The sequence below is a fragment of the Simochromis diagramma genome, unplaced genomic scaffold, assembly GCF_900408965.1.
Source record: "Simochromis diagramma unplaced genomic scaffold, fSimDia1.1 OVJJ01000816.1, whole genome shotgun sequence".
In the NCBI taxonomy this organism is placed as follows: Eukaryota; Metazoa; Chordata; class Actinopteri; order Cichliformes; family Cichlidae; genus Simochromis; species Simochromis diagramma.
Window position 1 is genome coordinate 18009479 of NW_024386908.1, and position 26928 is coordinate 18036406.

A 26928-nucleotide genomic window follows, 5' to 3' on the forward strand; every position below is an offset into this window, starting at 1 on the left:
ATTTAGTGAAAAAAATAAAATAAAATCAGGAAATGAAACTGGTGTAATTTTGATGTAAACAAAGAAAACTAGCAGCAGGGTGGAAGGTTGGTGATGGTGTCTGCAGAGCTGTGATTAGATGAATATGAACACAGCAGCAGAGGGAAGATGCAGCATTAAGGTTAAACTGCTCTCAAAAGTTCAGGTTGAGGATCCGCGGTGGGCGGAGACATGAGGGTACGTCTGAGGAGGCAAGGTCGGTCGTTAATATGCAGCCGTGTAAAAGTTCAGTCGAAGAAGAGAAAATGTGGAGGAGTCCACGGATCATTTTCAGAGGTATTACTGTTTTTATTTCAGTGTCTGAGAGAGAAGGCACTAAACCAAACCGGGAAAGTGACATTGACTATGAACAGGCGAGAGAGAGAGACGTCAGGATTAAATTAATATATATATAAAGTTTACAGAACAGCAGGTGCGCATGCACGCGCGCACACACACACACACACACACACACACACACACACACACACACACAGCTTATTATCTACACGAGTCCTGATTGGTCACACGGAGCTCGCTGCAGAGCGCCCTGTTTCACAGCAGGATATGTTAATGTCCAGCAACAAAACAAAAACCCTCAAACTCAAAGAGCCGACATCAAGTCCTTCCTCCTGCAGATACATGTTCGATTATTTCTGCAGCTTTTTTCTGTAAGTAAAAAAACAAAAACACTGTATCCCACTCTGCCATCATCGAGACCTCTAAATTAACTCAAAATACAAGCTTATTCAAAGTTTACTAAACAATAACAACTTGACCTTTTTTCCCCCTCTGAAAATATATGATAGACTCGCCAACAGTGGAGGAAAGTGTATTGTAGCAAAGCTATAATTATTTTAACTCAAAATTTGACATTTCTCAGACTTTTCAGACCCAAAAAACCCCAAGAAGCCCCAAAATTTGATGATTCAAGAGCTCAATAATTTGATGTAAAGTCTGGAAAACAGTTTTAAGTTGTTTGAAAATAAAATGAAATAAAAAACATTCTGAGAGCAGAATTTCAATGGAGAAAAATCAAAGTGCTAAGAGTGAGTCAACTTAGTGTTTCACATGAGGAAAAAAAACTCTGTAATTTTTGATATATGAATAATGAAAGATTGACAAGAATAAGTAAAAATACTCAAATTCATGTTAATTTAACATTAATTATTACATTGTCAAAATTTGGAGGTTGAAAAAATTGTTCATTTTAATTTGACTAAGTAAAGCTGAAATTGCAGGAACGTAAATACATCATTTAAAGGATTATAACTAAGAATAAGTCATGAATTTATTTTAAATTCAACATTTACAGAAAAAAAATTCAAAATTTAGGTTGTAAAAATGAAGAATTGTAATTCTGAATTCTTCAGCTGAGACGTTGTCACATCAGCTGTCACTTGTTCCCTGCGATGAGTTTTATCATAAATATATATACCCAAATATTCTAAATTGTTTACATTTTAAACAGCTGCAGTTTTACTAAAGCTTTACTGCTGAAATAATATTTTCATGTAGTATTTAAGGTGAAAGTGAAGTCTGCTTTGAAAGCCACCACACATAAATGACGGTTTCTGTTATGATTGGCGGTTTATTTTGAAAAATCATCCTAAATAAAAAGGAAGATGTGTCCCGTTAACTAGCAGGAACCTGAAGCGAACCTGAAGCGAACCTGGAAGCACAGCACGACCTGCAGTTCCTCGAACGTCCACTTTAGGTGCCACAGACGTCTCCACAACAGGAAACAAAAGGGGTTATTTTTCCTCAGTTTCTGTGATTCTGTTTACAACGTTCTTCCTCTTAAAACAATGACTTTATTCTAAGATTCAACTTCACCCTTGAAATATGACTTTTATCAGATATTTTCTCATATTTCTAACACCTATTTTTGATATTTCTCTCGCTTTGAGGCTTCAAAACCCACATGCATCTCTCCAGAGATCACATGTAACTGATGACCAAACAGTCTGTAGTGTTATTTTTTTAGAAACATGTCAGTTTTCTGACACACTGGAGTGTTGCATGTTTCAGAACCCAAAGAAGTCCAGATCAGTAATGACCACCGGCACCAAAATCACAGTCTTCAGTCTTTTTTTGTGATGATTGAAAACAGTTTTGCTCTCTCACACAAAAAACACTCACACAAAATAAGGGGGAGGGGCAAGAGCCAGGGCGGGGCGGGGCTTCAGCTCAGACTCTGCTGTGAGTGGAGGACGGCCCCGGTCACAGCTGGTCTTTGTAGTAGCCAAGCTTGGCGAGGGACATTTCCCTGCGGAGCTGCATCACCTCCCAGAACATCTGTTCTGCTGCAAACACAGAGGGAGGCAGGGAGTTTAATCACACTGATATCGAGCCACCACAAGAATCCACTGGCGCGTTTCTTACCGTCCTGCTGTTTGACCAGCCCTTGGTGGATGTAGCGGATATAGGTGAAGAAGTTGCACACCGCTGTGATCTGAAGGAGAGAGGACACTGCTGAAAACACCAGTCAACAGTTTCTGAGCTTCAGGTGAAGTCATGCAAAGCTACTCTGCAAAGAGTTATGGACTTAACGTATTTATTCCTTATGTTTAATGTGAGGACAGGATTACATGCCGAACTATAAGCTTAGTGATTTTGCTAAAACTTAGGTTTCTGTTCATTTGGACGATTTAAAGTATTCAGATTTATGTTCTAATTTCTCATTTACATTAAAAAGAAAACACTCTTAAAAAAAAATAAAAATCATGGAGGGAGGTTTCTAACTACAGCTCCTGTGACATTCACTTGAGGCTCCAATTTAAAACTTTGAAGAATAAATAAACACATTTAGAGAAAACAGTTTGTGTCTCTGTGGATAGTTTCATCCTTCATAACAAGTGTAAGACTTAAAGTTAGAGGCATGGCTGCTTTAATTAGTCATTCTGAAAGCTCTTCATTCTTATCCTCATGCAGAGGGACTGCTCATGCAGAAGTGCAGTAACATGCACTGAATCACCTCCAGAGTTGCTTTCTTACTTTTACAGCGATGGTGGAAGAAGCTGGCAGGATTGTTTTAATGCTCACTGAGCTTTGGAGTAATTTAGAAAATGTTCTGCCTCAGGAAAGATGGACTGGACATAAAGGGGAGGTAAAGCTTTCAGGTGTGAGTGGATGGCTGGGTGTTACACTCACTCTGTATCTACAGTAGGGAGACACGTAGTAATAGCTGGACGAATCTCCAAACTTGATTCTGTGCTTGCAGGTTTTGGTCTGACCACTCAGGGCACATTTTCTACCAGATGGACATAAACAAAAACAAACAAACAAAAAAACATCAGTTAGCTGTTATTTTAACAGGAAGAAACAAAAAGACTCCTACAAAGCAGAAACTACACAGGAGCAAAACTAACACGGCTTGAGGCAGCGAAGGAGGAGAAGAGGACGACAGGATGGCTTTGACATCCTGAACAGAAGTGTAGAAGGAGGGAATAAGTTAGCAGGAGGGTTTGGAAGAGCCGGATGGAGGTGGGGAGCAACTGAGGAGAGGCTAAAGAAGGGGAAAAAGCTAATGGGGGAGAGAGTCAGACTTACGTGACGAGCTCAGACCTGCGCCCACTAGAGGAGGAAATCGGAAGATGGAGATGTGATGATGATGAAGGAGTGAAAGCTCAATGCAGGGGAGAAAGTGTGTGCGTGTGTTTGAGTTCAAGTGTGTGCACGTGCTCACTTTGGTCCTCCACACTCCACCGCCGATGCTTTGACCACAGGCAGCGGCTGGAAGCCGACCGGTTCCACACTCAGTGTGTTCTGCTCCACGGCCTCCAAAATGGCCGAACCCAGCTGGGGGAGAGGAGAGGAGGGCGTTAACGAACGCAGGAGGTATCAGAATCTTTCTGATTCATGTCAACATGCGTCTCCAGGGGACTCAGAGCGGCCCCGGCTTTTCCCTGGGATTTTCTAAACCCTGCACATTTGTCAACTGCACTTTTTTAAACAATCAAATCAAACGCATACCGAGACAAACCGGGTGAAGCCTTTTCCAGCTGGCAGAGGGCGAGCACGGGGCACGCCTTGCCAGGTCGCCACCCACTCACGCTCAAATCTTCTTACTGTGAGGCGACAGTGTCCCCAGAAGGCAGATGCACGCACCTTTAACGAACTTTTTGCAGCTTTGTCTACAGAAACCTAACATCTTTTAATCATCTGAGCTAAACAGTGACTGAGTTTGTGAGATCAGATCACAAGTTTTAAACCTTCTAAACATTTTGATCTTCACAACAAAAAAAACTGAAATGATAATATCAGTGCTGAAATCTCAGATGGGTGCATGTTTGCATGTCTTTCTACTCCTAATAAAGCGCTTTTAAGAGTTCGGGAGGTCGTCATGTACCTCGCTCTTGTTGAAGGTCAAGCAGGGGTAGATGTCCTCACGGTAAATTCTCTCCAGAAAGCTGCAGCTTCGGTCGAACGTCGGCTCCTCCTTCCATGCCTTGAACTCGCTGAACAGCTGACCGTCCACCTGCAAGTCAGAAACTACGTGCAGTCTCATCATCGGCTGTTAAAGAAAAAGCTCTGGGAGCGTGAGCACTCCTCCTCCTGCTGCACCTCTTACCTCCCGACACTCGCGTACAATGGGCTGCGTGGCCGACGGGTCGGGCTGCGTCCCCAGCATGGCGGAGGAGGTGCTCTTGTTCCTGCTGTGGCCCTTCCTGAAGGGAGTCTTCACGCCTCCTCCTGTTCCCACAGAGGGAAGCTCACCCACCGGGGAGGTCGGGGAGGAGAGCACGAGAGTCTTCAGAGCCTGAACCTCTGCCTGGAGGACGTCGATCTGAAGAAAGAAACAGAAATCCTCAGAGTAAGCTGGTAAACAGTCTGGTCTGATGTGGAGTGGTGAGGTCTCACCTTGCCCAGAGCTTCTTTCAGCTGTTTTTCAGCATTTGCCTGTTTGACGTTTGCTTCTCTCACCATTTTGTGAGCCTCCTGGAAAACACACAGACGGTGAATCAGCAGCTAAACGAGCTCGGTGCAACTGAAATATCATAAATAAACTCAAAAACACAGAACAGGAACATAAAGGTAATCTGCATTTACAGACACGCACAAGCACAGAGTCCCAACACCTCCTGCAAGAGAAAGCCAAGAGTGAACGAGAGCACGGAGGAAGAGGAGTTGGAGCAGCACGTTTTCAGGGCTCGCCGGACAGATTCATTCAGCACAGACACATCGGCTCTGGACCTCACATGTCACAGGAGACACTCGTGGAAACATTCTTAGGTTTTTAGCATTGTGCCTCGATCTGTGGTCGAGTTTGAGCTTTTCAGCAGGGCTATCTGTTGTTAGGCAAAAAGGCTGCACTTCATTTTTAACATAATACAACACAAAAGCTAGACTGAACAAAAATGATAATTTAACTTTATTCTCATCAAATTCAATTATCTGCCCATATTTAGAGGAAACTTGCGATGCCTGATGGGTGGCAAAACTAAATGTTTAGAGTTCACCTAAAAGCTTTGTTAAACCCGTCACACCTCTTTCACACTGCCTGTGTCAATCACTCATATTCTTTCTGTCCGGTGCCTCAGGAGGAAGAGGAGGAAAGGAAACAGGAAGGAGAGGACACAGACGTAGGGTAGGTGGACCGACCTGGAAGAGACTGGCGGTGAGCTCCTCCAGCTCCTGGCCAAGCTGATCTCTGACTTTAGACAACCTCTCACACTCCTCATCCTTCAACAGCAGCTCCTTCCACACACACACGCACAGCAACACAATAGAAAGACAACCAAATGAACATGTGGAAATGAAAGCATGTCGACAAACGAACAAAGAGATGAAGAAATTAAAATAAGTGAAACATGTCTAACACAAAAAAATCATTTAAAACATGCTTTTAAATAAAACTCTGAAAATTACACGATATCGCTCTAAAGTAATGAACGCTGTGGTGAGATGTAGTGAATACACACACACAAATACACACACACACACAAACATAAAGGAACGCAGTAACATTCGTCTTGTTGCGTGGCAGTAACGTCCCTCAGTTACTCAGAAAAACCTCAAACCTTCCTCCAGGAACTATTTTCTTTTTTTATTTCCAGTCTGAAGAAGCACACAGTAAATTACAGCTCAGCTGAGGCAAGACGTGATCATTGTTTACATCCTGTCGTCACAGTAAACAGGCACTGCCTCCTGCACTGTGGCTAAGATCTGGTAGAAATAAAATAAATCCTAATGAAAGTGCCAAAGCAGACGTCTGTGGATTTTATTGTATTTATTTTTTGAATTCCGGTTTCATAATTTCTGAAGATTGCCCATCTTTAAATTATTTCTTTCATCTTTTTTCTGTCCTCTCTCATGTCTCTGCTCTTGATCTTATTTCTTTTGTCTCTCCTGACAAAAGCATCCCTGAGTTTGGGGTGAACGGTTCCTTCAAAGCTTAAACACGAGAACTTGAGTTAAAGTCATGATTAGGTCACTTTCAGGTCAGATTAGTCTGGGGGAAGCTGACGTTGTGATGTCTTCTGCGTGATGAAGACATAACCCTAAGTGAGCGCACCCTACCCTCTGAGCCTTGGCGAGCTCCTCCTTCAGCCTCTCATATCCTTTCTCTCGGACCTCCATCACCGACGGGCTGCGCAGCCGTGACAGGCTGTCGCTCAGAGCACCACACTCCTCCCCATCCTCTCCGGACATGAACTCGGCCAACTCTGCCTCCAGGCCCGGCACGCTGTGCGGGGAAACAGCACGGGTGAGTTACGGATTACGGCTCATTGATTGGGTGCAGGCGTCTGTGTTTTTGTTACCTTCCATTGTGGCTGTGCCGCGGTGCCGAGTACACCGGCTGAGTGGGCAGCTGATCTGCTCGTAGTGAGGTGGGGAGGCCCGGAGGAGGCGCTCCCAGAGAGTGGGTGCGATATAGAGAAGTGGGCGGGGTGGTGTGACGGATGGCCGGGCGCTGATCCGATTGGTTCTGCAGGGCAAACACAAGCAGTCAGGGTGACACAAATTCCAGAACAGTGAGTTTATGATATTTCATCTTCACGCACAAACACACAATGAACTTTTTCACACAGGACACAAAAAAATCCTCGACAGCGAAGGGTTGTTTTTTGTTTGTTTTTTTTAAATCATGCACAAGAGAAGACTTGGAGGCTGCGCAGATTTCTAAAGACAAAAACATTTTTATACCCCAAATTCAAGCGATGAACTACGAGAGTGGACCTCCTGAAACGTGAAGCATGCAGGGAGCTAACGGGAACGGCTGGCTAGCTCCAACCTTACCTGAAGGTCAGGTGTGGTGGGCGAGGCCAGATTCACTTCGTGGAACCCCTCCAGAGTCTCTGCATTGTTCTGACCGCTGCTGCAGGCCATAGCAACTGCTCTCAGACATCATACACTCTGAACAGACACACACACACACAGAGCCGTGAGTCGTGTGAAAGCTGCAGCAGTCTCGCTTCAGTAGACTGCAGATGGAGAATTGGTGACTAACAGCGGGGGGGACCCAAAAAACAGGCTTCAAAAGATGTTTGTTGGTGAATTAGCAGCCGTCAGCGCTCTACTCGCTGCAAGTTTGCAATTAAAAAGTTTCTCGTTAACGCAGACAAATACAAAAGTCTTTCAAATGGATCCTTTATGTCCAGTTTATGCGAAGCTTGTAAGAGGCAGTGGTGGTCTGAAATTCAGCTGATTCTGTATGCGCTCCTGCAAACAGGTTCACGACTACACCCCCACAAAATAAAATACCATCTACCCGCAAAAAAAAAGAAAAAAAAAGTGTAACAGTCTGGCACTCTGTTTGCTGCCCTAGCTGGACATACAGAGTACTGCGACATGCATAATTCAAATCACCACCTCAGAATTAAAGAAAACATCAGTGTGTTTTAATCTTGTGATTATTTTTCATGTGAAACCCTGAAACTGTCAAACTCTTGCAGGGGAGTTCAGGTGTTAAATTCAGAGGTGTTAAACTTAAGGTGAGCACAGAGAAGCCTTTTCAGCAGATTAATGAGGAAACAAAATCTGCATGGTGCTCACAGCAGAAACAGCCCTGGACCTTATTAACGGCTGTTTGATGACCTGAAGAAATAATAAAATAAAAAAATTATTTGGGTTTTTCTAAACAGGCTAACAAGCTCGGTGAAAGTGTCTGAGATCTCAAATTGTTTTCTGTTCACTGTACCATGGTGCAGCTGTGGATGGAGAAATCTGGAGGTTCAGTGGAGGCCCAAGGACAGGCAGTCAGTAAAACTCAGGTGAAGGAGTGACTCAGCACACGCCAACAGGAAAAGACTGTCCTGTACCTGAAAAACAGGGAAAGAGGCACAGAGACAGGTTAGTTTTACTTTCTGCTGTGAGTGAGTTTAAAATATTTGACTTGGTAACCGATCCTAAAGATCATCAGGCTTAGAAGTCACTCTGCCTTTTAAATATCCACTAAACGCCTTTATTTTTAATGGTATTTTTAAAATCCTTAAATGAACCCCTACTACTCCTCAAAGAAAACAAAACTGGAGGTAGCAAGAGCTCAGGCACTTTTTGCAGTCCAAGACCTGCCTGAGCCAGCAGCAGCTCCAGGTGAGCTAACATTAGCTGGTTTATGGATGCTGACTCGTAACATTTAGAGAGAATGAGGCGATCCCTGCATTTACCGTTTTACTGTCCGGACTCCAAACCTTAAATGAGAGCCGAGCTGAGTGGGCGGAAATTTCAACAGTAATTAATCTCACAGGCGGAAACAGGAGATGTCTTTGCCCCAGACTTCACCTGTCAGGCTGCTGAACTGCTGATTTCAAGGAGGGTTTGTGTGTTTTTCAGTTTCTTAAGAAACATTATAATCGTCGTTTTATTGATTCCTGCACAGTTTTCATTAAACTCCAGGTCTGAACACAGTGTACAGACATCGCTCATGGTTTCAGCATGACAGCACAGGAGCTCAGTGGGACACTCTTGGATTTCAAAGCCAGTTTTTCCATTCCTAATTGAGACGTATCCACGCAATAACTCACAACAACACCTTTTAATTTAAACTGAAGCTTTTTTAAAACCATTTCCCTTTCTCCACTGAGCATTAGTTGCAGGTTTCACACCAATAAAAACACCAAGCTCACTGCACTGGTAGAAAATAAAGCCAAACTGCCAAAAATACTGATGGCTGCCAGGGAGACATTAGGCTGAAGTACACCTGTGAAGCAAACATAATTTACTCATCCTTAATGTCTGACTGCTCTCTCAGTCCCTGCACTGTCATGACCAGACACATGACCCCACGTCACGGACTGTTATTCCTCAAACGTCTATTTAAATACAGCAATGTGTGTTCACAAGATTTTCAGTAAACTTGATCTCTGACCTTGAGGTCAATGTCCATGAGTTTCAGCTCGCCTAAGATTTCTAGTAGACGCACCTACACCAATCTTGAGTCATCGCTGCCCGCCTGGGTTATGACAGGACACCATCAGCCTTCAGGCTTAGGAGTAAAAACTGCAGTTCCTCTGACATCCACTTGAGGCCGCCTCCAATGCTGAGTCAGTTCCCATAGACTCCGATGTTAAAGCAGGTGGTACAAATGTGCTACCACAGGCTGAAGGCTGTCTAACTGACAGTCCCTGAACTCGACCTCTGGATTGTTTGTGCTGTTGGCACTTTTCAAACTGGATTATCTGGCTAGTAATGAAGCGTCCTGCATTTTGGTGAGTGAAATTTTAGTCTTCCTCATCAGGAAGCATTACAATTACTTGACTGTATGTGTCAATCCTGCACCTCGTCCCTCTGAGCCTGGTCTGATGGCAGTAGCACTGCTGCTTCACTGCGATAAACAGGACATGTTAACCTTGGAGGCTATCTGCAGGCAACCTCAAGTGGCCGTTAGAGGAACTGCAGTTTTTGGCACCAACACATTGGTCTAAGAAGAGAAGTCCAAACAGGAAACTCATATTTTAAAGCTTGCTAATCTTTAAATCTCTGAGCTAGAAATGGTAGCAAGGACCAACAAGACTTCACACACCAAGCTCAACAAGCCAAAACACCACCACCAAAGAAAAACAGCACTGTATTTCAAACATCTTCCGGTTAGACATTAGTTCGTCTTTCATCTGCCAGCACTATGATACAAAGTCCACCTGAACTTGGCATTTTCAAGTAGGGAGCGGGCACGAGGTGGGCCTCTTGCAAGTTTAACCCATGCAGCTCCCTTACCTTCCAGTAATGTGGAGTTATGACTGCATTTCCTCCACAAACTGCCCAAAGTTAATGTGCAGCTCATGAATAGGGATGGGTACCAGTATCAGAACTGTATGGGTATGTCAGAACCGGTGCTGACATAAACTGTAGTAACCAGACCGAAAAGCAGCGCACATTTCGGTGCTTTATTTTGGTGCTTTTTTTTCCTGAGATGTCATACACTTTGGATTCTAGCCAATCATTTTACCTTTGCAAGCGTAGTAGACGGACCCAGGTACGTACGTTCTTTTAGAGCAGAGCTACAGATTAAAAATGCCCAAGGCGAAGCGGTCAAGTCTGGCTGTACTTCACAGCAAAAGATGCAAACTCAGCAGCCGACAACAAGTGCTTTAAGGTGATACTGTGCAAAGGAGGCAACACCTCGAATCTGATGAAACACCTGGCAACGTATGGCATTTTGTTAAAAGCCGAGAAATGCACCGTATTTGATAGCTTGCTGCGAGACCTCACACCGAGCACATCTACTGCGGGTGTGGTGCCTGTTATCGGACCCGGAGTTAGCAACATCCCCCAAGAACCCGAAGACGAGAGTCCTGGCCCCTAGCCCTGCCAGTCTAGCAGAAATGATGACGGATGATGATGACAGCAACAGCCGTTCTTCTCTGCGTGAGTAGCTTAATGTTGTTCGTGTGTAATTTACGTTGAGTAGGCTAACCACATTATTACATTAATGCATGTAAGGTGAACTAGCAAACATCGTCGTAGTTACATGCGGCTGTCTTCTTGTTTGATGGCAGATACTGCCTTCACCCTGGCCAAAAAGGCTGAAATGACCAAAGAAAAAGTGGGAAACGGCTAAACACTTAGACAAAATTGGTGTTTTTTTCCATTGATTAAGCACTGCTTCCAGCCAAGAGTGATACCATATATGCCCCATAGCTGCAGAAAAGGCTAACATTGTTACCTTTTTACAAAAAAAAACAGCTAAACATAAGAGGTTTTTGGACAAAGTTTGTGTTCTTCATTCTTTAAGCACCGGTTCCAGCACCGTTTAAGCACCGGCACCGTTTCAAAAGTACCGGTTTGGTACTGGTATCGGATAAAACCTAAACGATACCCATCCCTACTCATGAAGGCTGGAGTCAAAGTTCAGCAGGCAGGCAAGAAGTTCCCTCTGAAACTTCATACCCGAGTTACTATATCATTAACCAGCATCATCATGATGTGCTCTCAAAGTAATTAATTACTTCTTTGTCTCTCTCCTTTGCTTTGCATACCTCAGCAGAGTGGCTGAACAGCACACCGGTCACACCTGCTCCACCTGGTGTGTGTGTGTGTTCAGTGGGTGTGTCCTCCTCTGATGAATGTAAACACAAAGAGAGACTTAAGGACAAATAAAGCTGCTGTCACTCCCTCGCTGTATTTTAAGAGCATGTTGAGTGAGTACTTTGTTTCTCCGTCAGTATCATCGTGTCATCTCTTCTTCTGCGCCCGTCATTAGGCCTGATTAGGGGTTTTGTTCCCGCCGCAGTGAGGCATGCTGGGAAATGATCCTCAGCTGTAATGCCGTGTCTCGGACTCTGTTAACGTTGAGTTGTGTCATTGTTTGGTCCGAGTTTCACTTATGCTGGAATGCAGCTGACAGCAGGCATTAATGTTGCATTCAAGGCCAATCAGACATCAGACTACAAAAAACTGCTGATGATACCTGATATGAATGAATCTCCTGTTTCCTCTTGTGTGGTTTGTTGAGGAGGTTTGTGGTTTCAAACTAGGGGCACAGAAATCAGCAAGTAATGTCAGATTATGATATATCTGTCTGAGGTTAAAGAGCCAAATTCCACAAACCAATCACAACTTCCGACCAACAAAGAGAGTTAAAACAATCAAATACTGTGAAAGATGCTGATTTTAGATCATTTAAGGTATTTTGGTTTAATTATTTATCCCATAAAATATTAATATAAAAGAAAGAAAGACAGCTCACGTCTGACAGTGTGCCGCTAGAAAAACACATCAGCAAAAACTCATCCAGGATGTATGACACATGGTGATGGACATCAACACACACAGGTGAAACCCCACCTTCATTAAAAACAACCTGACTCCTCTTCCCTGCCTGCCTGTCGCCATAGAGACCAGTCCTAGAGAGCTTGGCGTGGTAACCCGACACGTCGCCCAAGGATCTGGTTACTCGGGCCGGCCGATGAAGGCTCATCCTGTGTCTCAGCAGGCAGCGTTTACACGAAGCCCAAACAGCTCGACTGACCACAACAATGAAAAGCTCACCATCAACGGTTTATGGTGACAAATGGGTCAAAATAAAGGTGTCGGGGCTCTGTGGCACTGACCAGCATTTATCATTTAACACAGAGAAGAGCAGGTGAACGCCATCCTTTAATACATCTCCAAAAAATAAGAGTGTGACACAGACAGTCATTGGAGGAATACCTGCTTCACCAAACATACGACAACCAGGCCTGACAGAAACTTCTGTGTACTTCCAGATGTGTACAGGTAATGGTTGTTCCCATAATCAGATGTATCAACTGAATTATCAGGATTTAAAGACAGAGCAGAACAAGCCAGACGTTAAAATCCTTTTGGGGTCTGTTCAATAATAGGATTAAGCCTGGAGATTTCTTATACTTACCCCTCGATATATAAAGTGCAAAGGGAGGTCAGTTTGCATTCATTTACTGGTAATTATTCACAAATTTTACTACATTTTTTTTTTTTTAATTATTTGGCAATTTAAAAATAAATCATTTCCAGCTTTTCTTTTTTTCCTAAAATTGGAAATGTGATTTTTTTTTCCAAAAATTGAACTTTTTTGTAGTGGATTTGCAGGGTTTCGCTTATAAATTTATTTAAGTGGCAAATTTAGATTTAAAAAAAAAAAAAAAAAAAAAAAATCATTTCACTTTCTCTGTGTGAATTTGGCAGCTTTTCTTCATAGATTTTTTTTTTTTTTATTGCAGATATACTTATTTGGGGTTTTTTTGGCCAGTTTGTCTCGTAAATTTTCCTATTTTGCCCACAAAATTGCAATTTTTTTCACTTGGAAATTTGCCAGTTTATTCTCATAAAATTTCCTCCTAGATGTACCATTTTTTCTTTTAAAATTTGCCAGCTTTTCCTGATAATTTTCCTCATCTCTTGCCATACATGTGGCAGGTGTTTTCTTCTTTATTTGTACTGTTTTTTTCTCATTAATCTGCCAGGTTTTTATTTTTTCTGAGCCCTGGGGTTTCCTCTTCTTATCTTCAGTGGTCCTGACACACTGTAGTACTTCAGAGAAACCTGATACCAAGCTCAGTGATATTTGTGCAGCATGTGCACAAATGTCACCTGAGTTTACACCTGCAACAGCGTCTCTGCTCATTTACCCGACCTCCAGCTCTCCCTGCACCCCGCTTACAGTGTCACCTGTACGCTGGAGGTCACTATTCCAGGTAAGGTACTCCTGCTCTCAGGTGGTGTCTTGTGGACAACTAACACTGGATTAGCCGCGGATAGCACGTTACGTGATGTTACCTATCATGCTAATGCATTAATACGTGAGCACCTGCGGTGGCTTAAGTTAGAGAGCTAAGGGCTGTCACCTGACGCCGTCTGAAAGATGCATGACAGCGGCGTCTTTGCGCGGAGCTTCGGGTTTCGCTGCTACATCGGGCTAAGGATTAGCTGAGCAGCTAACGTTAGCTGGCCAATTACTTGACATTAGTAAGAGGGTGAGTGTGGGCACAGGTGTGTTAAAAACATGGAAATAAAGCACATGACAAGAAGAGAACTACTAAAAAAACAAAAACCCAAACACATCCGTCTTTCTCATTCAGTAAACATCAGGGAATCGCTTGCAGAGGGAAACCCTGCTTCCATTATCGGCCACTGCTCTAAGCCTGGCCAGGGCTGGCTAATTTCATTAATTACATAAAACAGATGAATGCACGGATTTATGAAACTGCGAATTCGCTTTAAAACTCAGAAAACTGAGTGAGTGACGGAGTGATGCTGAGGGAGAAGAGAAACGCTGTCCGATAATGGGCGCATCGATGCTTTTTGTATATAGCACGTAAGCTAGCGGTGCTGAGCAAGTTCGCTTAACTCAGCGACTCACGGACTAAAATAAAAACCGTAACGAGGCCTTAAAGGTGGACTCACCGGACCCTCGCGTGCATAGCAGCCCAGTCGGTCAGTCTGCCTCACGGTAACGTGCCGAAACAGCCCGAAAAACAGACAAACAAACGGAGAGACACTCACCGGAGCGGCTGTTGACGCAGAGCGGAGCTCCAACTGACGGGAGGTACGTTCACGGTCCGCTGGGAAACCACAGAGCCACCAAGCAGTTCGTCACAGAGCAGTCCGTGCAGAGAGCAGGAATTCATTACTCGGCATTAGGCCCATGAACAAATAAAATTACATTACATTTAATTTAATTGTAAAAAAAGAAAAGTAAGAGAGAGCTCGTGAAAGAGGAAACAAATAAAGACTAAGAAAAATGCATTCAAATTAATATGTAGCTCAAAAAGTCTGGACTTATGAACTAAAAGTTGTAAAATAAAAATAATTATTATAATAATAATTAAATAAATAAAATATTGTGCTTGGACAGAGAGATAATATTCTGAGAGAATAAAAATTCAGATTTATGCAACTAAAGGCACAATATATGAAATGTATCATAAAATAAAAATATAGCTCAGTGAGGGGAATAATGCTTTACGATAGTTAAATTGTTGTTCAATTTACGATGTTAAAGTTGTGAAAACACATGAATAATTAAATAAAATAAACACACACAGTAATTATTATTTTAATTAATTTAAAAATGTAGTATGAGCGAGATAATATTCAGAGACAAAAATCCAAGTTTATTAAGTTTAAGTTGTAATAAACAAAATCGAACGTACTACTACTAATAATAATAATAATTTGTAGCTGGGAATGGGAATAGTATTTCCTGATGGTCCCTGAGTATGCGATTAAATTTGTAAAATGAACAAATAGGTGGTATATTCCTTGAGATTAAGGTCTCCAGTGGTTTTAATCTTTAAATGTTCAATTCATTCCAGTCTGAGAGGCTGTGTGTGAGGATGAAGATAAACAGTGAAGTGAACATGTGAACAGTGATAAACAGTGGAGAAGAATTAAAAGCCACCAGGGGGCAAACAAGCCCCATTTTTCCAAGTTTAAAGACACGCTATGTTTTGTTGTGCGTGCGCACTTCCAGCACACGGAGACGCGAAGAATGCTTCCTCGGGTCTCTGGAGCTGTTCTCTATTAGATCCTGTTTCCTCGAGACTGCACATGTTCGCCCTCTTCTCAAACATACTGGTCCAGCTTTGTGGAAAATAACTGGTGGCACAAAGTCTGGCTTTTATCACAAAAACTCTTTATGACCAATAAAGGACGTTTCTTTTAAAATGCTTCATAGGTTCTATCCAACTAACCACTACCATCAGAGACTTGAAGGTGATATCAATTTAAATTGTTCTTTTTGTGGAACCGATAGGAAACAGTGGTTCATAAATTCAAGTTCTCCGTTTACTTTTGTATATAATGCAAAATATTTACTCAATAATGGACAATAAGAATTAAAAATCCTCACCTTTTTAAACATTATACTTGTATAATTGAGTGTGTTAGAACGATTTTAAAGCTCTGGCATTTTGTGTTTGAGTTGATTTTTTTTTCCCGTTTATTTTCTTAGTGCTCCTTTCTGTGTTGTTGTCAGCCAGTCTATATAAAGTTGGGGGGGAAATCAGGGTACTCAAAACCTGAGTAATCTGCAAGTTACAGTTACTCAGTGAGCAGCACAGCGAGTCCCGTCGGTGACGTCATATTACGTTTTATGACTGTGGAGCTAAATTTAAGTATTTTACACACAATTTGGATTCTTTAGTGTAGAACGGCGACACATTCTCCGGAGGAGTCAGTTAATATGTCACTCTGTAACTGTGTAATATGGAGATATGATATAGATATATAAAGATGCAGATTCAGGGAGCTGGCTGATCTATATTTGATGTAAACTGTTTCTATTGTTCTTCTATTGTCCCAAAAGAATAACAGGAATGTGATGCGTTCAGTTACATGTCAAAACAAACCTAAACGAAACGAAACGAAACAAAGCTCACATGTCCTACTGCTTCTGAACCCATCCCTATGATACTCTGAGGTGTGTGTGTGTGTAATATATTTCCACTGTGTCACACACCTGAATAAACCACACACACACCCTTCTGGGGGTGGAGTTTCCCCCGTGTTTTTAAGTAATGCGTAACGAGCCGAATGGTGTCATTACGCACACGGAGCTCGGACTATCGTTTCCAGCCAGATTAGAGGCTGATGTTGCTGCCTTCTCTGTGAAGGAGGAAAGTCATCTGTCCAGTTTCTGGTTTGAACTTCAGGATGATTAGTGCGAGGATTTTATGGGTAAGTTTCACTTTCCTGCATTTCACCGCATTTTGTTTTGTTTTTGGGTTTTTTTGTTTTGTTTTTTGTCCAAGTGTAAAATGGAAAAGAACGTTTTCTAAGGCAAATTTATTTTTTAGTAATGGTCTGATAGATGTTTAAGGTTAAAATGCAATACACTGAAAACACCTCAGAATATATGGACAGACTTTCCTATAAGAATGAGAGACACATGTAAAGCCGGATTTATCAGTTTGTGACGATCTCGTGAAAACTGAAAGGATTCACTGTTAATAATCATTTCCATGAGCAGGGATGTGTGCATAAAAGTATGTATTATTCGTTATCCTTTAAAGGAAAAGTTAAGTTCATGAGTAATTAAAAATGTGCTGTATTTCAAATGTTGAAAGTAAAGATCATTTACAGCATGTCAGTGTAAAAAAACATTAAAAATAGAGTCATTTACATCAATTTATCAATAATCATGGAGAAATGTAAATAAACCAAAGAAAATATAAAGATGCTTAAAAATAATGGACTCAGGAGAAATATTAATATTGATAACAGAGGAATGAGTGCGCGTAACTGCCTGGGCTTGGTTTCATTCATAACTGTGCAGTAACACTCCTCTGTGTTTCATCATTGACTCAGCATTTAACACCTACAAGTCCTGAGCCAGAGCAACCCAGCTGCTCCCTAACTGTGACTGTGAAATTATTCTAGATTAGAAGGATACATATTTTATCTAATCAAAAAAAAAAGAAGAAGAAGAAGAAAGTAGAAGTCTTTATAAAATAACAATAATAGCTTAACAGTGGTGGAAAGAGAACAGTCTGGGTTCAAGTAGTCAAGACTTAAACAGAAGTACCATTGCAGTGTTCAGTTTTTAATTTTTTATCTAAGGTTTTTGGCAGTTAACCCAACAATGATATTCAGAATGAGCCTGTGCTTCAAGATTGAACACTTTCAATCTGAGTTATGTTGATTTGGGGGTTTTCTTTACACAACTTGGAGATAAATTGGTTCATAATTGATCTCCACACCTGCAGATCCGGTTTAGCTGTGTGACAGGTAACAAAGTGTTGTGCTTGTACTAAACCTAATGCCCTGCTGAGCTGTGACTGAGGACCCATGTGAACCCGGGCTGGTTTCAGACCCAGATTCATTCACTTGTGACCGCCTCATCTATACTTAGATTTTTCTTGGCCCTCCGGCCACTTCCTCATTTCTGTCTTTTCAAACTCATCAAGCAGCATTTCTCTTTGTTCTTGTCATGAGCGCGGCATCAAGCAGGAATGTGTCGGACGAGAAGCTCGTTGGTTTCGGCTCTGCGATCCTGTTCTGCAGCTTCCTGCTCTCGGTTAACTGGTCCATCAGGTGCTGTGGACTAAATTTGCCCTTGTGCTCCGTTACGTTCCTGAGGGAAACACTGTACATTTATCCGACAGGTTTTTAATGCTGTTGAAGATTAATCCAGCTCTTTATGACCTTACAACAAGAAAACTGCTGCTTTCTGCAACTGCTGCCAACTATTTAAAAAATCTGTAACCTGTAAACTGAGGGCTTTACAAATAAATTTACAAATGCAAGCATACTTTATTCATCTTAATATAGTTTTGTCTCGCAGTCTTTAAATCTTACATTTTATTGCTTTTTTATTGGGCCAAATGTAAATCTACTACAAACTTGATGTAGAAATCTTGCATGTAATAACAAAACCAGGTGGCTGAAAGATATTTTTATTGATTATACAGCAGCAGTAGCACCTAAGAAGTTGCGAGTAATTTTAAAACCTCCTTTCTTGGTTTGAGGCCAAAATATGTAAACATGTCCAATATTTCACAACCCCCCCCCCCCCCCCACCCCCAAAAAAAGCACAACCCTTGAGATGTATCTATGTCAAGCCAACTGTACTATCAATACTCTTTCATTCTAGAGCAGCTGTTTTAGCTCCTCCCCTTTAAGCCAACTTCATTCTGATTGGCTGCAGCTCATACTCCTGATATCACATGGAGCCAGGAGCAAAAAAAACAACTTGACACTGAGCCTTCAGTGAAGTCTAAAGCCTGAGCTGACATGCTCTCCTCTGTGTCTGCAGACTCTCGTTCAGATGCAGATTAGATGATTCTACAGAGCAGAACCAGACATGGACTTCCATCTGCAGGAAAAATCTCACCTCTACTACAAGGTCAACGGGAGCTCCAGACCAGGCGTGAGTACTCAAAAACCACTCTGGTTTACTCACAGCTGAGGTTTTTGTTGCTTCTCTGTAATTTAGCACACATTCTTATGAGCAAACCCACACAGGAAACAGGCTGAAACTAAACAGATTTGGGATTTTTTTTTTTTTTTTTTTTTTTAAATTAAAGCAATTGTAATAACTTTGTTACCACAAGAGAAGTCAGGGAGGGGAGGGGGGGGTCCCATTAGAGTTTTTAATCTGTCAAATCCACTAAAACCTGGTGACATGAAACAACAGTTTTTCTATCTTAAAGAAGAATCGGTCCATTGAGTAGTTCAGTTGTGTCCATGGGGCAATAGTCCCCTGTGCCAGCCTTCAGCATAAGGGTAACCTGCTCGACCAGAAGAGGTCTTACTCTCTGGGGGTTTTTTTGGGGTTTTTTTTTTAGTATTTTGCTTCTGAACAACTAACAGAGGAACAAAAGGAGCATAGCTTTGCAGCCAAGTTGAATTGAAATAAAACTGGAGGTCACTCTGATCTTGGCTGTTATCTCTACACAGGGACAGATGTAGATGTCTAACGTTCTCTTAGGGAATCAGCAATATCAGTCTTCCTGTTGGTAAAACAGTCATTTTGGAGCTATTTTTCAACTACAAAAGACCACCAGCCTTTAGAAAAAGCTGCTAATTGGCTCCTGCACGAGTATTCCCTTGTGTGGTCAATAGCGGGTCACATCATGGCAGAGAAAAGAGCAGTCCTGTTCTTTTTGTCCTATTAACCACAGCAAACAGACTCTGAGTATCAGGTGAACACCCGATTGTTCAAGCTGCATTTTCACGCCGGATAAGGCCTCGACGCCATGTTTACACAACGCAGCCAGTCATCTCAGAAGCTAGGAAACTACACCTGCCTAACAACTTAATCCCTTCACATGCCTCAGGGATGAGATTCATTATCAGCACATGACACAGCCGAACCGGTTAAGCTGCAGTTTTTTAGGTCCTGAGCTGCTTCACTACAATGGACGACTTTCATGGCAGCTGAAACTGGCAGATCTGCATGTTTGTCTCTGATTAGTTTCACGAGGGTGTTGCTGCAGGTGTCTTTGTCTTTGCAGGTGTCTCGGTAATCTGGTCGTGGCACTTTTCATTTCAGCAGCAACACCATATTGACATTTCAACTGCAGCCTGAAGGTCATTACCTTCACAGAGAACAAATAAGGTGTAAAAGTCCTGCTGTCCACTTTTCAGAGCAGTGGTACTCACGTGTAAGTCCTGGGTCATGAATCCCAGTTCAGTAATTAAGATGTCTCAATTCAGATTTTTTTGTGTTTGAGTTTTCTTTGCGAAGTCAAGTTTGTAGAAACACTGAACATTTGAACCAGCGAAAGTCACAGGTGACACGCGCAAAAATCAGTTTTATTGAAGAACTTTGAAAGAAAATAGAGTTTAGACTCTTTCATAGAGTTGCCCCGGCCAGCTGTAATTTAAAATGATAACGAACCACTTTGTTCACATAACAAGGCTTTTTTCTTCTTCGTGGCCAACTCTATTTATTTTTAAGTCCATTACAGATTGTGTCAGGGGATCCCCTAAAGCCATGTGGTTTGGTTTAAATAGGTGGCCTCGATCCTATCAGGACCACAGAAAGACCTCAGCAAAATCAGCGGCCACTGAGTGCTGTCACTGGATACCCTGCTGTGGTGGTTCTGAGTATGTGGAGGTGAAGAGGTGAGGGAGCCGTCCAGCAGGAGAGAGAGGGAGGGCCAGCTGAGCCAGAAACAGGGTGGAAAAAGAAGTCTGGAGGAACAAACAAGTCTGTGTTCCCTCTACACATGCCTACTGTGTGAGAGTCATACGTGGAACGTTCGCACCCATATATGTGGAGCTCAGTGATGAGGAGACATAAGCAGCACCACAGCAGGCCTTTTTGTCTTGTTTTGCATTAAGAACAACAATCAGTCTTTTTTTTTTTTTTTTTTTCCAGCATGTTTCAGTCATAAACAGGAAAATGGGCAGATGTAGCGACTGTGAGGTCACAGGCAGGTTTGAGAAATTCTGTGAAACCCTCAAGTCAAGCCTTTTTGCCATTGTTGCACACCTGGGAGCATATTTGGATAATCCACCTTTCTGACTCTTCTGATTCTTGGAAACTAGAGCAGAGCACATATGAAAGTCAGCCTGCTGGCTGCAGGAAAGAACTCAGCTTTAAGGCCCTTTTTTTTTTTTTTTTTTTTTTTTTTTTTTTTTTAAATTGTATTTTTAGAGACACATTCAACTTTGATATCTTCAAAACTGAACACATGCCTAGATTTGAACTTACCGTAAATGGAAAAAGAGCTGCTAGTGCCAAACTAAACAAAGTGGAGGTATTTTCTGCAGAGAAGAGGAATAAAAGCAATACTGAATATGTGTGTGTGCATGAGCGGCAGGCAGAAAGAACAAGGTGGATAAATTTAAATACCCGAGGGTCAACCATCCGCAGCAACGGACAGTGCACAGGAGAGGTGAAGAAGAGAGTGCAGGCCGAGTGGATTGGTGAAGACAAGTGTGACAGAATTATTAGCGAGAGTGAACAGGAAGGTTTAACACATGGTAGTGAGACCTGTAATGTTTGGTTTGGAGACAGTGCACTAACAAAATGACAGGTGGTGTCTGGCAATCCCGCCTCCTCAATTTCTGCCATGAAGCCAAGATGACTGCTGGAAAAAAAAAAAATCAGCCAATGTATTCTTTTCATTGGTCAGCAGGGGGCGACTTCTCTGGCAGTACAAATGTTCCAGTGTTATAGCAGTCAGTGGGAAAATGACTCTCAGCTCTCTTGCCCTTTGACCTCAGTAAAATGATATCCTGATAGCTTTACTAGCTCAGTCACTAGTTTGAGGTAATATTAAAAAAAATCCTGAAATCCAGTTAGTAAATTATCGTCATTATTAGAGTAACACTTCATAAATAGATCTGCAGTGAATCTATGTAAAGGCTACGGCGTAGCTCATGCACGTGGCCAACACAATTACCTGCATTTATCTATGTGTAGCTGCTTGCAAGAACATGAGGTGCAGATACATTTTTACAGAAGCACAGGTCAGGTGACGGTGAACCAATAACATTTATCACTGAATCATGAAGAATAAAAAAGGATGATTCAGCAAATACTCGCTTGTTCTATTTAAAAATGTTTCAAAATGTCAAAATCTTTGTTCATACTTTGTATGTACTTTCACATACAGGAAGTACACAAATATTTTTGCACACTAAAACAAACAAGAACAAGAAAAATGGTGTTTAAAGTGTTTAAATCAGAAACCCAGAGTGCCTCCCTCTTAAGCGGCAATCTTCGAATCTTCCCCTCCCTTTGTCAATAGTGGAGAAACCTCTCTCTGTGTGTGCTACAATGATTCACAGTAACCTGACTCTTTAACCTTTGAGGCAAAAATGTTAAGGAACAAAGAAGACATAGCAGAAATGTTTTATATCTCTTTACAGGATGATCAAGACCTGAGTCAGGAGGAGCAGGACTGCATCCAGTTCTTTGAGAAAACCATCGATTCGCTGGAGGCGAGTTTAGAGGAGGACGACTGGAGGCTTGTGCGAGCAAGGCCCTTTGAAAACGCCACTCAAGAGGTCACTAGACCTGTGGCTTTGAGCGCCAACCCCTACGATACCAACCCCAAAGATCACGATATTATTGACTTGGTCTACAAGGAAGCAGATTCGGTGCACTCTAAAGACCCGATCTTCAGTCCCAACCATCGAGGTAGCGTACAGCAGTTGGCGTTTGTGTTCGGGGTAGTCAGTTACAATATTTAAAATTGTTTATGTAGATGAAGCAGATTATTAAATTACATCTCTAAACTACTAAATCATGGTGACTGAAACTTCTTCAATTTGTTTCTACCAGGCTTTCAGACTATGGTGCCACCCCCTGAAAGCCACTTTGAGACAAAGCCAAGGCACAATCCGATGGACAGCTTGCCTTCAGAGTACAACCCTCCCCTCCCGAGTGGCATGTCCGGGCAGACGGACACCTCCTACCACCCGGCAGGCAGTGTCCCCACCCCCGTGCTGATTGCCAAGAAGATAGCTGAGAACCAGTCCGGAGGAACAGCTAACTTCCTTCCTTCACTCCACCACCTCAGCGTGGATGAAAAGCCAAGCACAGATCATCCAGTGAAGCAGGGTCCTCCTACATCTGCCAAGCCTACCCACTACCCTGACAACATCAACATGATTGTTGGCAGCAAGGACCGTCAAAACCAGCCACCACCTAATGTGAGCATCCAGGAGAGACAGGCGCATATGCTGGCAAACCTAGGTATGAATCAACCTCTGCTGCAGGATGATTCTCTACACATTGTAGGGAAGAAGCCTCGAAATCTTCCTACTCGCAGCATTTCCTTCAGTGACCCCACACCAGACAAATCTAGAATGGAGGCCCTGTCTAAGCTAGGCCTAACCAGAAATCGAGCTATGTCTGGGGGTATGCCACTCCAAATCACCCCTAACATTACCCCGCTGGTTCCTCTTACAGGTGCAGGCAGCAGTCCCACACCACTGGAGGCTCATCATCCAACAACAACTGAGACTGGGCCCAAATTGCCCGAAGCCCATGTCACTACCCCACCTCAGAGCCTGATTCACGCTGACAGGAAACCTGAGGTTCGGAGGACATCTTCCTCTAGGAGCAATGACGACAGAAACCCCCAACCAAGCCTGTCGCCTCCAGCTGTTGCACAGAGCAGCTCCTATCCACCTCCTGTGGAAAACAAAGTGTCCATCCCCCAGCAGCCATCGGAGGTGACCTCGTTGGCACTTAACAGCTACGGAGGAAAATCCATCGTGGTCCACCCTTCTGTTGGCTCCAAGAGTGAACCTGCACCCTCAACAACAAGCCATGAACCCAGAACCCACGCTTCTGCACTCTCCAACCCCAGTGATCCCAACACCTACGGGGGAAAGAGCAAAGTCATGACCCCCGGTTCCCTATCTGGCTCCAGGACCGAGCTTCCCGACATCCTTAGCTCACACATGGACAGGGGTCAAACCTTGCCCTACAAATCAGAGCTGCTGCAGCCCGAGCACAACAGCTACGGAGGAAAGAGCCGAAACTTCAACCCAGTCACCGGCTTATATCGCACTTCAGAAAACCCAGCAAGGGGTTCCAAACCTCCAGCCCCAACACCGGCCCCGAGACCTCCTCGGCACATTGTTCCCCAGAAACCTGCGACGTCCTTGTCCACAGACAACAGGCGAAGATCCAACTCGATGTTCCGTCCCCAAGGCATCACGGTGCAGTTTTCTGGTCGAGGGGAGATGAATGAATCACGCAGAGAGGCACTGAGGAAACTGGGGTTGCTGAAAAAGTCTTGATGAACTCTTGTTTGTTTTCTGGATTTATCCTCAGTTTTTACCTGCTGGTGGAGGTTGTTTCGTTATAGCTCCCTCTATTGAGTAGAGGGATAAAGACAGACTTTTACAGATTTACAGATAGACAGTGCAGCTGAGCTAAACTGCTTTAAATCTCTCCAAAAAGTTTGGAAAAAAACATTTATTTAGCTTCCTGTCTCAGCTTTGTTTGTGACACGAGTCCGATTGTGAACGTCCAGAATTTTTTAGCCTTTCTACCAAAAGCATTAGTTTAATCGGGAGGCTCTCAAGCCTCTTTGGATTTAAGGTTGGATAGATTTTCACTGGGATTTTTTTTCTGTTTAAATCTTGGATTCTCAGACTGTGAAGTCTTTATCACCTCTGTTACACGGGAGCCTTTTTTCTTGTTTTCACTGGTTTTCTTTACTGACTTTGGACATTTTTTCTAGTCAGTGGTATGTTAGTGTGTATTTGTTTTTCCAGTTAAAAGCACTTTTTCTTTTATTTTTTTTAAAAAAACTTCTAATATAATCAACACTAAAGAGCAAAAAGGGATCTTATGTATGGGACTAACAAAGAAAAGACGCTGTTTCCTTGAAGATGAGCCGAGCAGGGGGATATTTTTACTCCAATGAACAAACCTCCCACACCAAACCACAGACTGGTGGTCTGTGGTTTGAGGGCAGGACTTTTACTTTTTTACTACACAGAGGGAATACTTTAAAAACTGCTCTTTAGGGATGGGTGTGCACATAGCATTGGACAAAACACGAGCACTAAAACCACACAGTCTAGAAATACATCCTCGATATGTTGTTTCTGACATTTGAAAATGTGTTATTTAACTGTGTGTGTGTGTGTGTGTGTGTGTGTGTGTGTGTGTGTGTGTGTGTGTGTGTGTGTGTGTGTGTGTGTGTGTGTGTTTATCAAGACTCCGGCCTCTGTAGTTTACCTACAGTAACTTTTGAAGTATATATTTTATAAACTTATGTTTACAGACTCCGGTTCTCTGTAGTTCAGCTACAGTCATGTTGAAGTATCTAATGGTGCATACCTGCAGTATGGAGCTACTTTATGAGGAAATGTTCCTGTGAAGTGGTCACGTCTGCACAGATTAGGGATAAAAAGTGCCTCTTGTGTGGTTAAAGGGAAGCTGAGCGGCCATGTGAAAGTTGCTGCTATAACTGAACAGCCTGGTGTTCTTTCTGATTGTTGAAATATCCACATTTATAAACTGTACATAGTCCATCTGCTCGAATATTTGCACCCATTAAACTGAACAATCTTACATCTGTCTGCATGTTTTGTCTGTTTTGTCCTGATTAACTGGGGAATGTGGAAAAAGAAGCAGCTGTTTAATGACTGGGTAGTGTCAGCTGAGAGGAGTGTGTTTTTTTTTTTTTTTTGTTTGTTTGTTTGTTTGTTTGTTTTTTAGGATTTTACCCATCAAAGCTGCACAGCCTCTTTGAAACCATAGAACAAGACTCAAAGGTGCCTCATTTGCACTTGTAGCCAACATGGAAGCCGTATTGGTACAGCATGTCTACTAGAGCAGGAAATCTTGACAATTTTCCAGCTTTTAAGTTGTTAACATGAGCTTAACTCCTCGTTTTCTTTCCTTAGATGTTAATTTGCAGGACTGTGCAGCATCCATGATTCAGAGCCTTCTTTAGCAGCAATAACTTGAAGTAAATGTGTGACTGTATGTATGACTTTATCAGCCTCTCACATGGCTGTGGAGGAATATTTGCCCTTTCTTCTTTATAGCATTGCTTCAGGTCATTGAGGTTTGCAACATTTGTTTATGCACATCTCTGAAGGTCACACCACAGCATTTAATCAGGTTCAGCTCTGGACTGACCATTGTAGCACTGTGAATCTTTTTTTCTCTCTTCTGTAGATTTCCTGCTGTTTTGGAGGTTTTTATGATGTCACAGAGATGGATATCCCTAATATGGTCATCTCAGACACACAGGCCCCACCTATCTGTAGTTTTAAAACTTTCTATTGTGAGGGTCAGCCAATCAGAGAGCTGGTGATGTATTACATCTAAAAACTTTGGATTGCTCCTTTTTATAGTGCAGTGCAGCACCTCGAGCCCCTCCCTGTTCATGTTTTATTGTGGAAGGACTTTCTGACCCATTTTCCACATTTCACACTGGGCTGCTTGTGTTTTAAACAGCAGCAACACTAAAGAAGCTGTCTGGACTGCGGACTCTTACATAAGCTTTTGACACAGAGGCTTTCATTCCTGAGGTGTGTGTGTGTGTGTGTGAGTGTGTGTGAGAGAGAGAGAGGAGGGGGTATCTGCAGCGTCAGTGGCAGCGCCCAGGATGACTGATATTCTGCCTTTATTGCCATTGTTTCTCTTAATGAGCATGCTCGCCCATCTCTGTGGGCACTGTGTTCATATTTAACTTTAACAGATTTATTACATTGGTGCTCACATTGTGCACGTTCTCCAGTCAGGTTGAGCTGAATGAACATTAACAAACGCGACATTTATGCCCGCCCCAGATGTGACCTCGGCACGGCGTCACATAGGAAAACAAGCCTAAACAACCGGTGTTTGTTCCCTCTGCAAACACCGGACCGCTGGAAGCACCGAAGAAACAGATGATCAGACTTTTTAAAAAATGGACACTTGTGTAACTGAAAAAAGTAACTAAGCCTTTAAGATGAATACTTCCCTCTTGATTCTCCCTGCTTGCTGTCCGCCTACAGCACAGGTCAGAAGAAATCTGACAAATTTAAAGATCCAGTTGTTTAATTTAATGTGAAAACTGTGAGAAAGAAAACAGT

At 42.6% G+C, this 26928-nt stretch overlaps 2 protein-coding genes across 17 annotated transcripts; one reads left to right on the forward strand and one right to left on the reverse strand.

Annotated features, from left to right (window-relative positions):
* Positions 1-303: 303 nt before the first annotated feature.
* Positions 304-14532, reverse strand: LOC120735967 (RAB3A interacting protein (rabin3)). 12 transcript variants are annotated; one of them, XM_040035843.1, is made up of 15 exons: positions 14425-14532; positions 8162-8282; positions 8017-8058; positions 7261-7377; positions 6783-6949; positions 6541-6706; positions 5623-5718; positions 4882-4959; positions 4592-4807; positions 4370-4498; positions 3707-3819; positions 3571-3594; positions 3172-3271; positions 2404-2473; positions 304-2324 (listed from the first exon to the last, which is right to left on the reverse strand). In XM_040035843.1, the coding sequence occupies exons 4-15, from the start codon at positions 7348-7350 to the stop codon at positions 2242-2244; spliced, it is 1332 nt and encodes a 443-aa protein (XP_039891777.1). In that variant the 5' UTR covers positions 7351-7377; positions 8017-8058; positions 8162-8282; positions 14425-14532; the 3' UTR covers positions 304-2241. The 12 variants fall into 12 exon arrangements, with proteins under 12 accessions (XP_039891777.1, XP_039891771.1, XP_039891773.1 ...); XM_040035837.1 differs by lacking the exons at positions 8017-8058; positions 14425-14532 and adding exons at positions 11439-11741; positions 11870-11913; XM_040035839.1 differs by lacking the exons at positions 8017-8058; positions 14425-14532 and adding exons at positions 11439-11518; positions 11609-11823.
* On the forward strand, positions 13354-25414 carry LOC120735965 (specifically androgen-regulated gene protein). 5 transcript variants are annotated; one of them, XM_040035833.1, is made up of 5 exons: positions 16465-16599; positions 18677-18790; positions 22246-22516; positions 22661-23074; positions 23291-25414. In XM_040035833.1, the coding sequence occupies exons 2-5, from the start codon at positions 18725-18727 to the stop codon at positions 24127-24129; spliced, it is 1590 nt and encodes a 529-aa protein (XP_039891767.1). In that variant the 5' UTR covers positions 16465-16599; positions 18677-18724; the 3' UTR covers positions 24130-25414. The 5 variants fall into 5 exon arrangements, with proteins under 5 accessions (XP_039891765.1, XP_039891764.1, XP_039891766.1 ...); XM_040035831.1 differs by lacking the exon at positions 16465-16599 and adding an exon at positions 13354-13616 and having other exon boundaries at positions 22661-25414; XM_040035830.1 differs by lacking the exon at positions 16465-16599 and adding an exon at positions 13781-14467 and having other exon boundaries at positions 22661-25414.
* Positions 25415-26928: the final 1514 nt, after the last annotated feature.